This window comes from Pseudorca crassidens, chromosome 4 (genome assembly GCF_039906515.1).
Source record: "Pseudorca crassidens isolate mPseCra1 chromosome 4, mPseCra1.hap1, whole genome shotgun sequence".
NCBI lineage: Eukaryota > Metazoa > Chordata > Mammalia > Artiodactyla > Delphinidae > Pseudorca > Pseudorca crassidens.
The window spans coordinates 75,445,487-75,464,617 of NC_090299.1; the positions used below are offsets into that span (position 1 = coordinate 75,445,487).

The 19,131-nt window shown below is 39.0% G+C and overlaps 3 protein-coding genes and 1 long non-coding RNA gene across 10 annotated transcripts in view; 2 read left to right on the top strand and 2 right to left on the bottom strand.

Moving 5' to 3' along the window:
- Positions 1-2,269, top strand: part of CRACD (capping protein inhibiting regulator of actin dynamics) — a 314,918-nt gene extending 312,649 nt beyond the window's left edge. The window contains exon 10 of the mRNA XM_067736077.1: positions 1,531-2,269. Coding sequence (XP_067592178.1) covers positions 1,531-1,628 — 98 coding nt within the window. The 3' untranslated portion in view covers positions 1,629-2,269. The remainder of the gene's footprint in view (positions 1-1,530) is intronic.
- Positions 1-3,851, bottom strand: part of AASDH (aminoadipate-semialdehyde dehydrogenase) — a 35,190-nt gene extending 31,339 nt beyond the window's left edge. The window contains exons 1-3 of one of the 6 annotated variants that reach the window (XM_067736084.1): positions 3,575-3,851; positions 568-842; positions 356-476 (exon numbers count right to left, since the gene is read on the bottom strand). In XM_067736084.1, coding sequence (XP_067592185.1) covers positions 356-476; positions 568-797 — 351 coding nt within the window. In that variant the 5' untranslated portion in view covers positions 798-842; positions 3,575-3,851. The other 5 variants (XM_067736083.1, XM_067736087.1, XM_067736085.1 and 2 more) reach the window with 5 other exon arrangements.
- A 25-nt stretch (positions 3,852-3,876) lies between these two features.
- LOC137223739 (uncharacterized) lies at positions 3,877-4,934 on the top strand. The gene is made up of 2 exons (XR_010943033.1): positions 3,877-3,958; positions 4,660-4,934. It is a non-coding gene; the product is annotated as an uncharacterized lncRNA (long non-coding RNA).
- Positions 4,935-10,673: 5,739 nt separating this feature from the next.
- Positions 10,674-19,131, bottom strand: part of PPAT (phosphoribosyl pyrophosphate amidotransferase) — a 37,085-nt gene continuing 28,627 nt past the window's right edge. For both annotated transcript variants that reach the window (XM_067736100.1, XM_067736099.1), the window contains 6 exons: positions 18,933-19,005; positions 17,914-18,065; positions 17,316-17,443; positions 16,132-16,353; positions 14,812-14,932; positions 10,674-13,054 (listed from right to left, as the gene is read on the bottom strand). In XM_067736100.1, the coding sequence (XP_067592201.1) occupies positions 12,789-13,054; positions 14,812-14,932; positions 16,132-16,353; positions 17,316-17,443; positions 17,914-18,065; positions 18,933-19,005 (962 nt within the window). In that variant the 3' untranslated portion in view covers positions 10,674-12,788. The remainder of the gene's footprint in view (positions 13,055-14,811; positions 14,933-16,131; positions 16,354-17,315; positions 17,444-17,913; positions 18,066-18,932; positions 19,006-19,131) is intronic.

The window sequence follows — 19,131 nt, forward strand, 5'->3', positions numbered from 1 at the left end:
ATTATTATGAGGCTAGAAGATACGTCCATGCCATTGAGCAGTGGTTCTCAGTGGAGCACGTGGGGTGGAGGGTGCCTCCAGGAGACGTTTGGCAATGTCTGAAGACAATTTTGGTTGTTGCAACTAGGGGGTGCTACTGGCAATTATTAGATGAGGCCATGGGGGTTACTAAACATCCCGTAATGTACAGGACACGCCTCACAACAAACACCCAACCCAAAATGTCAGTGCTGAGACCAAGAATTTTGCTGAGTTAGTGAATTTAGAAATCAAGACAGGGGATGGGACCCCTTCAATTGAAAAGTAAATGTAACACATAAAAATACAAACAAACAACTTAGATACCCACACTTACATTAATTTGCTGTTTTTCAACAAGGATATACTTTAGATTACATTTTTTCATAAAATGAATTGATAATGCTGGTGGTGAATCTGGATCAATAGGTGCATAAGCAGCAGGGACTTGGAGAATTCTAAAGAAACAAAGTACAGAGTCAGCACAGAATATCTTTTGAAAACAATCTTACTTTAAGATATCAAATTTTTAGTTCTAAAAAATATTACCCTAAAATCCAAGAGGGTAAGTTTATCCCAGGATGGCAGTAGAGACCAATTTCCCGAATTCCTTGAAAGTCACAATGTAACAGCAGAAAATTTGATAATTCTGAAGCAGCGTTAACCACAGTCTTGTAGGTGTAATAAACTGGAGGTTGGTTGTTACACTCATCAAAACATACAGCTATTTTATCCGAATAACGGGAGGCAGCCTGATGCACCAATTCCTGAAGAGTCATTTCACTGAAGTTTATCTGAACATCACTGGTAGCAGAGAGTTCTACCTATTTCCAGAAATGTTAGGGGGACAATGAGTTTTAGGGAGTTTGCTGGGGGGCGGGAAGTAGAGAAAAAATTCTATACAATCACTCCTCACAAAAATAACTACATCAAAGACACACAGTTAAAGAATCTCTGAACTACCAACTGTCTATGGTAACTTTGCTGAGAACAATGAGGTTGAAATTTTGATACAAGCAACCTAACTCCCTGTCAGAGGTGGAAGAAAACTTGAGAGGGGAATGGTATATACATAGATGAGGATGAAACAAGCAGAAATGTAGAATTCTCTCAAAACAGAACACAAAGTAAAAAAGAAATGAATAATAATAAATAATTACCCAAAATAAAAGCAAATTTAAAGTACCACATGCTTAATTTTTTCATTTTTCTTCAGTTGTTACATATTGATTAAAATAAAGTGGTTACAATCCTGCATGGTAACTTTGAAAAGACTAATGCAAATGAAGTCTGCTTTTAGGAACTGAATTTAGGTGAAAGCAAAACCAACCTCTGATAGAAAGAAGAGAAAAAACCTTTACATCCATCCAGTTTTAGTCCTGTATATAAAAACTGTGCTTATTATTATTATAACACAGCAAGCCACTTTTATAATTGTTAAGAAGTAAGCTCTTCATACTCTAGTTTGATATTTATTTATTTGTTTTTTTGTTTGGTTTGTTTGTTTGGCAGCTTGCAGCATCTTAGTTCCCCGACCAGAGATCCAACCCAGGGCCCCAAGAGCGCCAAGTCCTAACCACTGGACCGCCAGGAAATTCCCTCTAGTTTGATTTTTAAATTGTCAATAAGTTCATTTAAATTTAGACTCTAAATATAGTATTACAACTCAATAAAGTATTGTATCAATACAATATTCTCTGGGCTTCTCAATGCAGATTCTATAAAAAGAAAATCTGGGGCTTCCCTGGTGGCGCAGTGGTTAAGAATCTGCCTGCCAATGCAGGGGACACAGGTTAGAGCCCTGGTCCGGGAAGATCTCACATGCCTCGGAACAACTAAGCCCGTGCGCCACAACTACTGAGCCTGCGTTCTAGAGCCCGCGAGTCACAACTACCGAGCCCGCGCACCACAACTATTGAAGCCTGCATGCCTAGAGCCTGTGCTCTGCAACGAGAAGCCACCGCAATGAGAAGCCCGAGCACCACATCGAAGAGTAGCCCCTGCTCACCGCAACTAGAGAAAGCTCACGCGCAGCAACGAAGACCCAACACAGCCAAAAATAAATAAATAAAATAAAAAAATTTTTTAAAGTTAAAAAAAAGGAAAATCTGAAACAGTATTTCATCAAAGAAACTTTAGGGATGACTGAACAACAACAAAAAAACTTCACAACTCCTAGTATTTCCTTGAAGGTAAAGGTGATTTTTGTTTTCCCGCTGTGAAATTTATTTTCTGGATTTCAAAGCAAATAAGATTTATCAAACAGTCTATTTTAATTATTCAAGTTTTTTATTTGTTTATACTTTTGAACTCATTTCCCTACTGATTCATCCATGTCATTTAATCAATATCAATTACAGAAAATAAAACATTTCTAAAGAGAGCAAAATGAACCAATAACTGCTGACACCCATAAGGTTTGGAAATGCTATGATTTCTAAACACAAAATTTTAAAATATAAAATAACTTTAGTACTTAGTCTTTTCTATAAATACTAGCTCTTTCTGTGATGCACAAGATAAAATTTGTAAGCTTTCCTCATACACACAAATGACCATTACGTAAATATAAGGAAAGCTTTTCATAACATGCACTAAGATTATGGGAATGAGTCCATTCTGCAAGTGCAGAAGGGGACCTTCTGCTTCCCTCTCCCCAAATGAATAACAAATTGCCTATACTACAGAATGTATTATACTAAAGCATTTTAACAAAAAGTTATAGTCTACACGGAAAAAAAAAACATTGTTTTAATGCAAAAACACATCCAGCAGTTAATTTTCCACAGGAGGACAATCTAATTAATATACTATAATCTAAAATCCCTTGACATCAAAGTAAGGGGCAAGATTATAAAATGGATTAAATTCTTTTTAAAAAAGTCTTTTTTATGACAAATTACAAGATTCGCCCCACATAGCTATACAACAATTAAGATGTTTTTAAACTTTTAATTGCCAGTTTCCCAGTGGCTGCTATAGAGAATTAAGGCAAAATCTATTCTTGTTGTCTAAGGTTTTCATTTTCATTAACTGAATCATAAATACATTCGCTCCAATAGAGAATTTTATAATAACTGGATGCCCAAACATTTCTGGGACCATATAAGGGGGCGGGGGGAAGCAAAATCTGATAAACAGATTATATATGTAATGGGATCATTAAGTTTTAAGATATTTGCTACTTTGTATCTGTAGAGGCTGCTACTTTAGTTATCAGAAGTCTCAGGGGCTCTTCCTAGGTTATTGGCTATTGTAAAGACATAAATAATCTAAAAACTTTATTTTCCCGTATCCACCGGCTTCTTAACTTTCACTAAGCAACTACGTTTAATAACAATGCACTTTATACCTTCCAACACATTTTTTCAATTGCTTTTCGAAACCACGCTAACAAGACAGGGTAGGCTTATTTCCATTCGAAATAAGGAGCAGAGGGCCTAAGGCAGGGTGAGGGGAGAGCACACGGGTCAAGTTCAGCTTTTGCACCACTCCATCCCTCCAGACACCACTGATTCAACTCCGAGGCCAGGCGGTTGCCCGAAGCTAAGCAAACCTGTGCGCAGTCAGCCGCAGGCGTCTTCGTACTTCGCCTCCCTCGCACGTGTCCCCAGTGGATACCGCCTCCTGCCGAGACCCACTCAGAAGGCGTAGGGGTGAGGGGGTAGCGGGGAGGTCCGAGCCCGTCCGGACCTTCTCCCGACAATCCAACCCCAACACTTCTTCACATACAGCGAATAAACCAACACCTTAAAGCCGGCCCACCGCGCAGCCCACCGGGCTCTCGGCTTCCTAGAAATCTTCCCCGTCGCCTTGCTGACGTCAGCACGAGCGACCCGGGGCAAGCAGCGTCCTGCTGCCCCGCCCCTTCCCGGAGCTACGGAGCCAATGCGAGAGAAGTGTTGGCTGCTTTGCTGGCGGGTCTCGTTTCAGATCTCAGGTGCGGCCTTGCTGGGTTTTGGACAGGGTTTGCAAGGACTTTGAAGTTGACCTGGTCGGAGTCGTACCCTTTCATATTTGCCAAGAAACTCCGGGCAAGAAACTAATTCCAAGCAGGTGTCTCCTCGTTCACAAAGTGGGGATAAAGATATTACGTAGAGTTAACGTGAAGAGCGATGAAATCATTGTGAAATAAGAGTGACTGGACTTCATGCGTTGGACTTTTTTTTATAACCTGCCCTACACTGTGGGGAACTGTTCAACAATAAAGCCTGCAAACGAAGTCCCTGTCATAAGTAGGCTGACATTTTAATTGGAAGAGATGAATTTAAACGGTAACTAAGAAAATTTTAACTTTCAAACAGCTATAAAGAAAACAGGTCTGAGGAGAGTTACTTAAGCTATACGCTGAATAAAAATCTGTTTTTAAGGGAATTTTAGTTGGAGGCGTTTAAGTTAGTTATCTAAAATGTCAACAGCAATAATAGTGATATTTTTTAAAGCTACTGTGCCGGTAGCAGAGAGGAAATTGAAACCGAGTCCCCCCTACTGAGTTTATGATTAATCTCTCCCTCCACAACTGTATTCCCTTTCTTGTCCCCTCTGACCTCAATCCTGTGTTAACTGAACACTAATCAAAGTCAGATGAGTAAGACTGCTGTTGTTGATAACATCGTTAATGTACTAAAATTGCTGTTGTAGATATATGCATCATCATTAACATACAAACTCAGGATGTTTCTCCAAGGTAAGATGAGCTCGCAGACCTGTATCACCTGGCCAGAATCATAAACTGGAGACAACCTGACTCACAAAACCATGATTAAGAAATGTAAGAAGACTGTGATTAACCCCAGTTTCTTTGTTCTTCCCCTTTAAAACGTCCCTAACTCAAAGACCAAGATGGGGTGGATCTGAGATCTATCTCCCACTTCCTTGCTTGGCACCCTGCAAATAAACCCGTACTTTGCTGCAAACACCTGCTGTCAAAGAGTTTGGCTTTCTGCACCCCGCACGCAGGATCCCTTGCTCAGTTACAAAGTGATCAGGGTTTTGGTTTTGTTTTGGCTAGGGGAAGGACTGAGGAGGCAGCCGGGCATCAATAAACGATACATGAAAAGGCATAGGATGCTTTCGTGTCCTTAGGTGTTGGTGGCAAGGAACTGTAGCAGTAATCCAAGCAAGACATACCTCCACTTGCCCATGAGACTTTCACCAAGTTGTACTATGGGTCTTTTATTTGGGGAGGGGCCACTCAAAGGTGTCTCTTTGTTTCTATATTTGGGAATGACACCATTATCCACCCAGTGAGACAGTAAAGAAACCCTAGATATCCACTCCCACCCAACTTCTTTTTTACCTTCCTGTATGCAATTAGATCCTACGTCCTCTACTCCCCAATCTCTAGACCAATGCCCAGCTGTCTATATCAGAATCGCTTGTGGTAATGTTAAACAACACAGATTCCAGATTCCTGGATCTCCATCCCAAGAGGCTCTGAATTCATTTTCTAGTGATGGAGGGGCCTGCAATCTGCATTCCTCCCCTGCCCCCCATCTGCATTCTTTAAATGATAACATCGTCATCTCCACTACTGCTATCTTAGTTCAGGTCTTCTTGGTCAGTGTTTCCCTAAAGCCCTTCCAGTCTTGCTTGGCTACAGTAGACTCTGAACTGCTACCAGGATAATGTCTGTTTCATTATTGAAAATATCATTTTTCAATTCTGATATTAATGATAGCTTTTTTAGTTTTTTTCCCCCCTTGCAGTCTCTATTTCTTCTGTCGGTTTTGGATTCTTTCATGTTAGAGGCTTCCACGGGTGTCTGGTAATAATCATTGATTATCTGATCATATTTAAAAGTGGGCATTTAAAAGCTGATTGGAAGCTCTGAATCCGTGGAGCAAGTGTTTTGAAAATCAAGTGAGAGAAAAGGGCTGCAGGGGTGGGAGGAGGGTCTCAGAATTCAGTATAAAATTTTTCACTTAATTCTATTCCAGGTGCCTGATGTCCTCCAAAGACCCTCTGTTTTACTCTCTCCCAAACAAAACGGCCTTCAGAGTTAAGCTTAAGGGTGATGGGAGGTAGCATAAGGGTATAACTCATTCCTAAGTGAATTTCCAATCATTTTAGTTACCATCTTTACCCCTGCTTCCAAACGCCAGTTTCTCCGTTTTTTTTTTGTTTTTTTTTTGCGGTATGCGGGCCTCTCACTGTTGTGGCCTCTCCCGTTGCGGAGCACAGGCTCCGGACGCGCAGGCTCAGCGGCCATGGCTCACGGGCGCAGCCGCTCCGCGGCATGTGGGATCCTCCCAGACCGGGGCACGAACCCGCGTCCCCTGCATCGGCAGGCGGACTCTCAACCACTGTGCCACCAGGGAAGCCCCAGTTTCTCAGTTTTTAAGGGTGCTCTATGATGTAAATAGGATTGCTTACTGGCTTTGCTCACTGCTGGTTTAGTCTAGCTTTTCCAAATCAGCCGAGCCCTTTGCTTTTTTGTTTTTAAAAAATAAATGAGTTTGTTTATTTATTTATTTATTGGCCACGCCATGCGGCATGCGGGATCTTAGTTCCCCAATCAGGGATTGAACCCATGCCCCCTGCAGTAGAAGCGCAGAGTCCTAACCACTGGACCGCCCAGGAATTCCCTGAGCCCTTTGCTTTTGATTTTAAAATTTTGTTTCTGTTATCTCTTTCGCTCTATCCTTGAGAGTTTGTGACTCTAAAAATCCCTTCACTGTCATTTTCAGGGGGTCTAAGAGGGAGCAAATGTAGAAGACTATGTTCATTTTTACCTGGTAATCTAGAGCGATCATTCTAAAACATACACCAGAGCAGTAACAGCATTCTCCTGCTTAAGAAGCGTCAGTGGCCTCTGATTGCCTGCATGACATTCAGACTCTAGCAAGGTAAAAAAGATAGTTCGTTATCTTTCTAGCCTAATCCCTCACAGTCGGCTACTGCTTCCTCACCCCATGCTCCACATTGCCCACACCTGGTACTGTAAGAGCCAGCTATAATAAGACCCTAGTAAGTCTTCTGAGCCTACCAAACCCTTATCAAGTTTCCACACCTGTGCTTTGGCTGAGTCACAGGCTGAAAAACCCTTTCCCTCCCCACACCTGCTTGATCAACATTTATTCCTCTTATGAAAACAGTTCTAACATCACCTCCTCAATGCCTTTCTTCAAGCCTTGTATGAGAATTTACCTATCCTCCTCCAACCCCCATCCCATAAACCTAGCATACCGCTGGGAAAATCAATTTTCCATGGGCCCCGAGTGTCCCTGCAAATTTTTGCTGGGTACGCAAAGAATGCAAGGTACTGACTGCTCTTTATCCAGGTCATTTTTCAGGGCTGTTGGGGGTGATCAATCTTCAGAGCTGAGGTAATGTCTTCCCCAAGCAGCAAGCTTTCTTCCACTTACTGTAAAAGGAATGAATCCCCCCAAACTTAGTATTCCTTTCCTGTAACGTAACCCACTGTGTGTGCAGACATCCATCTATGTCTATCTTAGTTACCCGAGGGGGACTTAGGAGGCATGGAGAATTGACAGACATGAAGCTCCGGCTACTGCTTTTGCCATGAGTAATGAAGTTCTCTTTAACCCAGGAATCTCATGTCCACTACCACGAAACAGTAACAAACTGGCTTATTAGATTTTAAACAGGGTAAAAGCCTTCCCAAACGGTGACTTACACTTCTCATAGAACCTGTAACAGCTGCATTATTTCCAAGTCTGTCTTCATTTAATCCCTTCTTGACAGCAGAGATTCATGTGTTTTGCACCTGTTTCCTGAACTATCTTTTTACTGTTCCCCATCTATCTACTACATCATTCCAATTCCCAGCAAGTATCAAATGCCTGCCCCAGTACCTTGCTGATCCTCTGCACATTTATTGGTACATTCTCATTTCACTGCTTCTCTTCAGCTACTTCCCAACTCATCTCTCAGTTGTCAATGTCATTGTTTCTTTTGAAAATAAAAATTATTTCAAAAATAATTTTGAGGGACTTCCCTGGAGGTCCTGTGGTTAAGGCTCTGCATTTCTACTGCAAGGGGCACGGGTTCGATCTTTGGTCGGGGAAGGTCCCGCATGCCACGCAGCACGGCCAAAATAAATAAATTAAAAAAATAAAAAATACGCTTAAAAAATTTCTAAACAACAACAACAAAAAAATTTGAAAACCTTTGACCCTACCCCAAGACAAGGTTAGGTCCCTGTTATGTGCTCTGGTAGCACTGTAGCCCACGTCACAGTTGGGACAGGAGTGTGTGATTTACTCTAAGGGAGCTCAGCTGCCCATGGGTTCATTCAGGTTTGGTATTTTTGTCAGGTGATTGTGAAAGAACGGAGGGATGAGGGAAGTTAGGCTCTTTGCAAGAGTGAGTCCGTTCGAGTTCTCTAGAGGGAATTCCCTGGCGGTCCAGTGGTTAAGATTCTGCACTGCCACTGCAGAGGACATGGGTTCGATACCTGGTTGGGGAACTAAGATCCTGCATGCCGTGGCCAAAAAAAAAAATTGATGTTGCAGTCTTGAAACAGGTTGGAGACTCTGGTAGGGTTTCTAGGGTGCGGTCTTGAGAATTCTATCTTCTTCTGGAAACCTCAGTCTTTACTCTTAAGGCCTTCAACTGACTGGATGAGGCACACCCACATTACGGAGGGTAATCTGCTTTACTCACAGCCTACTGATTTACACGTTCATCCCAGGTAAAAAAAAATACCTTCCAGGCAACGTCTAGATTGGTGTTTGAACAACGTAGCACCAAAGCCTAGCCAAACTGAAACATAAAATTAACCATCACATCTAACATACCATCAGTGGAGCCAAACAAGCAATCTTCAATGATTGAGGTAGAGTGCAGGCACCCACTTGCGTCTCCGTTGTGTAATCATTTTCTGTTTGTCATAGTGCAGTGAGAAATTCTGATTCACTTTGTTATAAAGCAGAAACTAATGCACCATTGTAAAGCAATTATACTCCAATAAAGATGTTAAAAAAAAAAAAGAAATTCTAAAAAGGTTAAAAGCATTGGTTCCTGCCAGCCAACAAATTCTCAGCTACATGAGAAGACAATTTCTGCACACAAAAACATAAATTTACATGGCATTTTTTGCAGTTTTCTCTAAAATGTCTGAGTGAGCAGTTTTTTTCTGAGAGGGCTGGATTTTCTTTTTGACCTCTTTATGAAACATGAAGGCAATTTTCCTTAGAGGAGTTGACTACACCCTACTTGAAACCCTAAGAAAGGCATCAGAAACTCAAGTACTTGAGTTAATCATATTAATATGATGAACTTAAGTCTACCTGTCAGAGCAAACTTTGCTAGATTCCAGGGAAGAAATAGAGATAATATCTAAAGTTGGTACAGTAAGAAGTAAATAGTATGAGCTAATTGTTTAAAACATAGAGATTAACAACAGAAAAAATATTTAAATGTGGATGCACTACAGAGGACTGGAGAGGGCAGTGACCTCTTTATTTTCTTCATTTTTAACTATATGCATGTATTATTTTGATAGTTTTTTTTAGAGGTAGGACCCTGGTATCTTTATTTTTAAACAGACTGTTTTTTAAAGTAGTTTTAGGTTCATAGCAAAATTGAGCAGAAGGTACAGAGTTCCCATATGCCCCCTACCCCCGCATAAAATAATCTTCCCCGTTAATATCTCCCCCCCCGGAAGTAGTCCATTTGTTACAGGTGATCATTACACTGACACATCATTATCACTCAAAATTTATAGTTTACGTTAGGGTTCATTCTTGGTGTCATACATTCTACAGATTTGGACAAATATATAATGACATGTATCCACCATCATAGTAACATACAAAATATGTTCACTATCCTAAAAATCCCCTGTGCTTCACCTATTCATCCCTCTCCCCACCAGCTCCTGGCAACCACTGATGGTTTTTTTTTGTTTTTTTTTTTTTTTTGCGGTACGCGGGCCTCTCACTGCCGTGGCCTCTCCCGTTGAGGAGCACAGGCTCCGGACGCGCAGGCTCCGCGGCCATGGCTCACGGGCCCAGCTGCTCCGCGGCATGTGCGATCTTCCCGGACCGGGGCACGAACCCGTGTCCCCTGCATCGGCAGGCGGACTCTCAACCACTCTCAACCACTGCGCCACCAGGCAAGCCCACCACTGATCTTTTTTATTCTCTCCATAGTTTTGCCTTTTCCAGAATGTCATATAGTTGGAATCACACAGTATGTACTCTTTTCAGATAGGCTTCTTTCACTTAGTAATATCCATTTAAGTTCCCTCCACATCTTTTCATGGCTTGACAGCTCATTTCTTCTCAGACTGAATAATATTCCACTGTCTGGATGTACCACAGTTTATTCACGTACCTACTTTATTTTTATTTTTAAAAGTACTCCTCCCCAACACACACACGCAGTTTGGGAATCTAAGCCTCCTCTTCTGTGACACCTTCCCTATTCTTGCTAGTGTCTCCACAGAACTTGGCACTAACATAGCGCTTACTTAGCACTGCACTCCTATTTACTTTATTTGTCCCTCCTACTCAGCCAGCAGTTTTGCCTGGTTCATAAGAGATGGTCTATTTACTGAAATGCCTGAACCAGAGAAATAAGATATGACTAGCTGGCGCCAAGAATGGATCCTGGATGTGACTGTCACTGTGCTGTTCACTATAATGCAGTACCTGAAAGTCATTATTTAGAAAAAGTACACACACATATTTCAATGTACTCATTACATGTATTTGTCACCAACGCATCACAAGGAAGTCACAAAAAGTAGGCTTAGTTTAGTTCACAATATAGATCCTGTGAAAACACATTTCTCATTTGCTCTGCAGTTTACAATACCTATAAAAATTTAAAGCAGTTAAACAACATTTGAGATTACACTGGTATAAAATTGTAATTCACACTTCAGAAACTTGTGAAATAAAAGGCCATGATGGAGAAAGAGCAAGAAATTTGTAGAATTACCAAACTGTCACAGTATCATTTTCCTTTATAAAAGCATCTCAATAAAACAAAACTATGGAAAACACAAAAGTCATATCAGAGATTTTGGTTTAGTACTTTCCCTGAGTCTCTTGTTTTTAAAAAAATCAAAGTAAGGCTGGTTCAAAACTGACCCATAAGGTCTTGCCTCCTCCATATGCTGCCATGAGGAATACATTTAAGGCAAGAGGCTATACACACAAATGGTCCCAGGGCTTTATTCAGATGCCAGTTTGCTTGTGGTACCACCACAGGGTTATCTGACCCACTGCTGCCCGCTGCACATGGGCTTAAAGAGCTGTCAACGTTTTCTCTTGGACTGCCATGATACAACACATGAGACTAAATACCAAATGAAGAAAAAAGATTATGGTTATTAATAAATATTACAATTCTAGGTGGATTTGGACACTATGTACACCAAATCATAGTAATAACACAGAAACAAACACTTTTATGTTTTCAAAATCTTACATAAACAAGGGTTGAGGGCAAGTCATTTTAAAGTTTTAAATCTCAGATGTTAAAAAACAAACAAAAACCTTTAAAAAAATCTAATTCATTAGATCCCAATAAAACAAAGTAGAAAAAGTGATACGTTGATGCTCAGAATTAGATGAGCATGCTAACTGAGAAAAGTTGTTGTCTCCTTGTTCCATAAAATTGGCCCCTACAATGTTTCTACTTGATCATCTCATTGCATACACAGTATATTTGCAAGTGATCAAGCACTTCATTAAAAAAGCATATAATCAAATTAAGGATAAAAGGTTTGTTAGAACCTAAAAAATTATTTTTTACTTCAAATGTACCAGGTTACTTGCTGGGCTTCTACTATAAGGGCACTAAGGAGTATGGATCATACTTTCTAGTCAAATGTAGGAAAATATTTTGCACAGCCATGTTTTTACAGTCATTCTCAGAGCATCTCAAAGATAGGTTGCAAATTACTGCTGTATGTCTCCCTCTTGAAATCTCAATTGCAGACCAACGGCCAACATTTCAAAAGCTAATAATCATGCACTGTCTTAAAACTGAGAGGTGGAATGATGGCTCTAACCACCAAAATAACTGCTGCAAGTTATTTAATTTAGTAATATAAGCACCTCATTGCACAGGTGGGGAAAGTGAGGCACAAAAAGGTGTTTCTTCTGTTTTTTGTTTTTTTTAAAGAGAACTCTTGATGCTAGGTAACTTTGGGGTATAATGGATTCAAGGTTTGCATGAAATGTTATACTTAACTCACATGTCCTGTTTGCATCACAACACCTTAGTCTAACCTCTTGCAAACTCTTTAAAGCATGGACCTGGCAAATGCCACTGACCACCTACCTTCTCTGACCAGGTGAAAAAGGCTAGCCAATGCTTGAGCGAAAAAAAAGAATACCACATATTGTTGTTTTATATGTAATTAGCAAGGTTCAATTATGAAAATATTCCATAACTGAATTTCCATAACTCTCAAACATTCCACAAAATTCTCTAAGAACCTGTGGGAGAGTAGAGTACCTGGCAATCCTCTCTTGAACAGAAATTTACCGATTCGTTGCATTACTGTTGATGATCTGAAGTTAAATGTACACGATTTCTAAAAATAAAAGTACTAAACTACTAAATAAAACTGAAAGGATCATCCAAGTTCCTAGATAATACCAAAATATTTATCTAGGATTACTAAAGAAATCATAGCACTTTGGTACCCTTTTCAGAGAAAAATCTCAAAACTTATAACACAAGCATGTGGCATTTCACACTGTACCGAGTAACAGTAAATGGAGGTGTAACCACTATAACTTCTCCACTAACTTTGTGTTTTGAAACATCGTGTCTGCCCCTAGCAGCTACCATTCCAGTTCCACAGGGTATTTTCCAGTCAGACAAGCTGTACAATGATCGTTCTTTTCAAAACATTCCAGACCATTCCCATTTTCTTGAACAATAACATCTTCCTTTGTACAATGACCGTTCTTTTCAAAACATTCCAGACCATTCCCATTTTCTTGAACCATAATATCTTGCCTTTTCACTTTCTGTTTTTTAAATGTTATCCCTTCTTGTACAGATGCAACCAGTCCTTCTACTGACAGATACACAACACTGTTTGCTCCTATGGGGGAAAGACAGGGAAAAAGGTCATGAGACTTCCTTTGGAAAGGAAGAATTGCCTTAACAGAGAATAGTTACAAACAGAAAAACATAAGCCAAAATAAAAATTTCTCCTTTAGCCCCTCTCTCTTTTTTTTTTTAATTTTAAAAAATTTATTTATTTATTTTTTGGCTGCGTGGCTTGTGGGATCTTAGTTCCCTGACCCGCGACTGAACCCAGGCCCTCGGCAGTGAGAGCTGGAGTCCTAACCACTGGACCACCAGGGAATTTTCTCCATTAGCCTCTCCTAAAAAAAAAAGGCGGGGTTGGTGGTGGCTGGAGAATCAGTAAAACTCAGGGCCTTTATTATTTTTTTTTTAATTTTAAATTGGAATTTAAGGGATAACAATTTAAAATAGCAGTGGAGGATTTAAGTCTAGAATGGCTTCAGAAGGCTTTAGGAGTCATTTTCTTGAATAACAGATCTTGAAGTCCGAAAGACTTCAGATTTAAGCTCAAGGTCACTTACTTGTCCTAAGACATTTTTTTTCAGCTATCAGATAAGGGAAATATTGCCTAATTGTAGCAGTTTTGTGATGTTATTATGATAATATAGATATGTTCCTGGCAAAGAGTGAGTGCTCACAATATATCAGTTGGCTGACATTCAAAATATTTAACTAGGGGGCTTCCCTGGTGGCACAGTGGTTGGGGGTCCGCCTGCCGATGCAGGGGACACGGGTTCGTGCCCTGGTCCGCGAAGATCCCACATGCCGTGGAGCGGCTGGGCCCGTGAGCCATGGCGGCTGAGCCTGCACGTCCGAAGCCTGTGCTCCACAACGGGAGAGGCCACAACAGTGAGAGGCCCGCGTAACGGAAAAAAAAAAAAAAAAAAAAAATTTAACTGGGGACTTCCCTGGTGGCACAGTGGTTAAGACTCCGCCTGCCAATGCAGGGGACACGGGTTCAAGCCCTGGTCCGGGAAGATCCCACATGCTGCAGAGCAACTAAGCTCGTGCGCCACAACTACTGAAGCCCGTGCGCCTAGAGCCCGTGCTCTGCAACAAGAGAAGCCACCGCAATGAGAAGCCCGCGCACCGCAACGAAGAGTAGCCCCCGCTTGCCGCAGCTAGAGAAAGGCCCGCACACAGCAACGAAGACCCAACGCAGCTAAAAATAAAATATAAATAAATAAATAAATTTACAAAAAAAAATTTAACTGGTAAGGTACAGGTATGACCAGTCAAGAGAAACAACAGCTGTAAACAATCAGTGTGGAGGTACCATACATGGATGAACATGTATGTGATATTTATAGTTTATACCTCACCTGAATTTGAAAGGCAAATGTCTTATCAAGGATAACCTCCATCTCCAAGACTTCTGACCTCATTATTAAAGATAAGCCTACATAAGCTTTTCACTTTTTGATTTGTACTCACATCCAAATTATTCTATTAGAATCTGTGGTGAAATTACTTTTGTTTTTCTTCTGATCTGACCTTTGGGAGGCTTTAACTGATTAGCAGTTTTCTCTACTAGGAAAGCCTTTCTTCCTTCTTCTCTGATCTCACCTTAGCCTAGCTCTCCATCACAGCATTCACTATGGTGTCCACACATATCAGGCTCTTTCACTATTCATCTGTTCAACACATACAACATTTACTTTCAATAAACACTGAACACTATTTTTTATTAAAAGTGTAAAGATTGACAAGCTTGGATTTTCTGTTAATAAATGAATAAAGATAAAAGTTTATAGAAATTGTAATACCTACCTAGATGATCTGAGATATGCTCAAATTCTGGTTTATTGGCAATAAGCTCTTCTTTTGTTGGTATGTTTATTCCCATGAAGCATGGATATCTAATTGGTGGTGAAGCTACGCGAATGTGTACCTTGGAAAGAAAGCATTTCACACATTCATTAGTTTGACATTCACTGTAAGAACAATTAGGCAAAATTCTGCCATTGACAAATACAACATAAAATTGTTTTACAGAATACTTTAACGACATACGGGTAATAAAGCATACTAAAAAATTTCTTTCACTATAATAGGTGGAAAAGAATCCTATAAAATCATGTGATATACATACAGAACTCCAGTGTTCTAAAAGTAATTCTACTTTTAGAATTAATTCATTACCAAGAATCCTACTTGAGCAGCCCTGTCCTAGACTCCAAAGTGTCCTGAACAAGAATTTCAAAATGTTAGCCACTTGTAAAGGGTTCTTTTTACAGAGATGCCCATTGTTTCCTTCTGTCACCTACTAACAAGGACATTTCTTTCTTCTGATCTGTCATTTCTCATTTATTATATTCCCAGGACCATCTTCATTTTTTCCTCTAACACTTGAATGACACTTTTGCCTACCTCTTATTTAACCTTTTAAAAAAGAAAAATAACATCTACCAGGATATAATAAAAACCTTACTACTACTACAAAGAGCTGTGTTTGTCTATTTTTTTATCTATCATTATTTTCTGCCTTTTGTCAGGAACATTTACACAGCTGTAATCAGTGTCTACATTTACTCTTTACCTTTCTTGTAACAGCAAAGATTTTCCCATGTTTTGCAGTCTTCATAATTATAGTTTTTAATGGTTGCATCGTATTTCATCATACTGATGTATCGATTTACTAAATTATTTCCTGCTGGTAGATATATGAGCTATTTCCAGTTCTTCTGTTTGTTTATTTGTGTCTATTCTTTTTTACTATTGTAATGCTTTCTAAATAGACTGTCATACTGCTTTCTATACCATTTTCTCCACAATAGATTTTATTTCTAAATCTGATCAACTATTAGCTGTAAATGACATCTCACTTCAGTAATTCGAATTACTGAACTATTTAGTTAGAATAAGCTTTGAGATTTGAAAATATAATCTAATGTGTCAAATTTATTACACTAGGATTGCTTCCATATCTTCAAAAAGAAAAAGTAATCAATACTCTACAAATTTAAAAGTACTCTATTTTGTGGTTTGTTAGTTTTAAAATTAGGTTTATAAAACTTTTAACATAAAATTTTCATGACTATCAAATTGTAATTATTGGTGCTTTAGAATAGGTGTTTTAATATTACTTACCTCTTTTGCACCAGATTCTTTGAGCAATTTGATTATGGGTGAAATGGTATTGCCTCTCACAATTGAATCATCTACAAGAACAATTCTTTTGCCTTTAAAGTTGTCCGACAATACTCCAAATTTTTTCGCAACACCAAGTTGTCTTAATCTCATGTTTGGCTGAATGAATGTTCTTCCTACATACCGGTTTTTACATAGCACCTCCACATACGGAAGCTCACACTGACAGAGAAGGAATAAAAGTACAATGAGCAGCACATATACAGAGAACTCTAGGGTTCTGTTTTCTCTAGGTCATGCTTCCGTTATAACATCTACGTAAAAAATTTTAAATGTGGTTGTTATTCTGAGCTCTCCATCATCAGATTATAATTTTCCTTCACTATTTAAACTGTAGGGAAGAAAAGGCAAAAAGAAAAATTATTGAAAGTCCTCTACTTAGTAGGAAAAACAACTCATTTTGCTAGAATTTGTAATGCTTCTTTCTTAAACACATATTATTTCTCTATCTTGGAAAAGAACACCAAGAATGTGAACACATGACAAAGAATAAATCACTGTCAGAAAAATTCACATATTTAAAAATTGTCAGCAGGAAATGAATTAAAACCGGTAGGCTAAGGAGATATTTTCTGAGGGACAGGAGGTGACTTATCCATCTAACAAGGTAATACTTCTCTAAAATGTATGCATATTATTTCTTTTAAAAATTCACAAACTAAACTTTCCAACGTAGTGAATGTTGGCTATTATACACCAGGATCACTATAATTACATATCCTACCCGGTTATGAAAAATGAAATTAAGCATAGTACTAAGAACATTATACAAAATTAACATAAACAACTTTATTATCACCCACACTCAGTAGGGAATAAATACACCAGTGGTTTGTGAAGGTACTTAATAATAAGCAAATATTACCACTAAATTCTACATATAGTCATGATATTATTTTTTTAAAATGAAGGGGATCGTTTTCCTAGTCTTTGGGTAAACTTTTTGTGGACCCATTAAAAAATAGTGCCACTGAATGAAAAGGCTGGAAAGTAAGTAACTCTTGCAAAAGAACCAACACTTTCTTTTTCCTTACAGTAAATTGATGAGTTTCTCTTTATATACATGGACTTCTAACCTCAGTGCTAAAGGAGCAATTCACTGTGTGTTGATTAAGAGAAAATACCTTTGCTGCGTAACCAAGGGCAGCAGGCGTAGCAGATTCCGGGACAGTGCTAACTAAATCCGCATCCACAGGGGCTTCAATTGCCAGCTGCAGACCACAACGGTATCTTACTGTGTAAACCATTTGGTCTGGAATGTTTGGAAAAGGAAACAAATTTTTACTTAGTATAATATAGCACAGCATATCACTATTCTAAGAAACTAGCTTGTTAGAACTCTACAGAATTGAGCGTGCAGCAACGAAGACTCAACACAGCCAAAAATTAATTAATTAATTAATTAATTGAAAAAGAAAAGCAAGACCAAAAAACACTAAAGTGGAAACACATAAACTGGGGGAATTCACTCTTTAAAAAGAGAATTAACCTTAATACATATCTGAAAATCATAATCCTTACTCCTAAAAGGAAAACAAAATCCAAGAGTCAGATGAAAAGGAAAAACTGTGATCTTTTATGACTTGTAAGCTCAGTCCCAAAATTCACAACATATAACTATGTGCCTTCAAAGAACCAGGTAAGCCTTTGGGCCCAAGAATTGTCATGTTTCAATGAGGTAAATAATAGATTTATATCAATAGTTAGAGATACTTTACTTACCTTCAAATATACTATCTGGTCTTGCAAAATAAACATATTCAAAGATACAGAAAGCCATTGGGTTTCCTTCAGACCTTGGTATAATATCAAGAGTTTGGATATTATGTCTGGATATTTCCACAATTTCTCCAGGCAAGATTTCACGGTAATATCTTGGGAAACAATATTAAAGAAGACTAAAAATAAACCAGTCAAATTAAGGCAAATTATCTGTTATAAAGCACACAGAGTCCCTTCCCTTACAAAGGAAAAATGGCTCAATTTAAAATAAAGTCTATTGGCCTAAAAAAATAAAAAGTAGTATTCCTGGGCTTCCCTGGTGGCGCTGTGGTTAAGAATCCACCTGCCAATGCAGGGGACACGGGTTTGATCCCTAGCCCGGGAAGATCCCACATGCCGCGGAGCAACTAAGCCCGTGCGCCACAACTACTGAGCCTGTGCTCTAGAGCCCGTGAGCCACAACTACTGAAGCCCGCACCTAGAGCCCGTGCTGCCCGACAAGACAAGCCATGACAATGAGAAGCCCGCGCACTGCAACGAAGAGTAGCCCCTGCTCGCTGCAACCAGAGAAAGCCCACACACAGCCAAAAATAAAAACAAATAAATAAATAAATTTTAAAAAAGAAAAGTAGTATTCCTCCGGCAGTAATTTCCATAAATCTGTTACCCCTAAATTCAAATTTAGAATTAAAAAAATTAAAAGCCCTATATTTTATTGATTTTTAAAAGCATGAAGTCTAAAGAGAACATTTTTATCCTGGCTTAAATTTTTTGCTCATAACTATTACTTGTTGAGGAGATTCTTCCTTTCTAAAATAAGTCTCATGGTATTTTGAAAACAGGATGCCAGTTCCAGGATTAGAAGGTATTACTGGGACATTAATGTCAGTGCAACTGCTGAGCACAAATGCACAAAAGGAACTGCATTTATAAACATGTATTTTTGCAGACATCAGAAAAAAAAAATTTTTTTTTATCCATGTGGAAAAAGTTGATGTGCTGAGTGAGATAAAACTTACCTTGCACCAATAGATAAAAAGCTACAAGATTCTGAAGACACCACCCATCCTTCTGTTTCTGAAGACTTTTTTTCTGTAAATCACAAGACAATCGATTCAGTTACTGAATTCAAGAAATTTTAAAAGAGGCTACATATTTCAAGAGAACAGCGAAACACCAAATAGATAAACAAAAGAGCTCACAGAATATCCATTACTA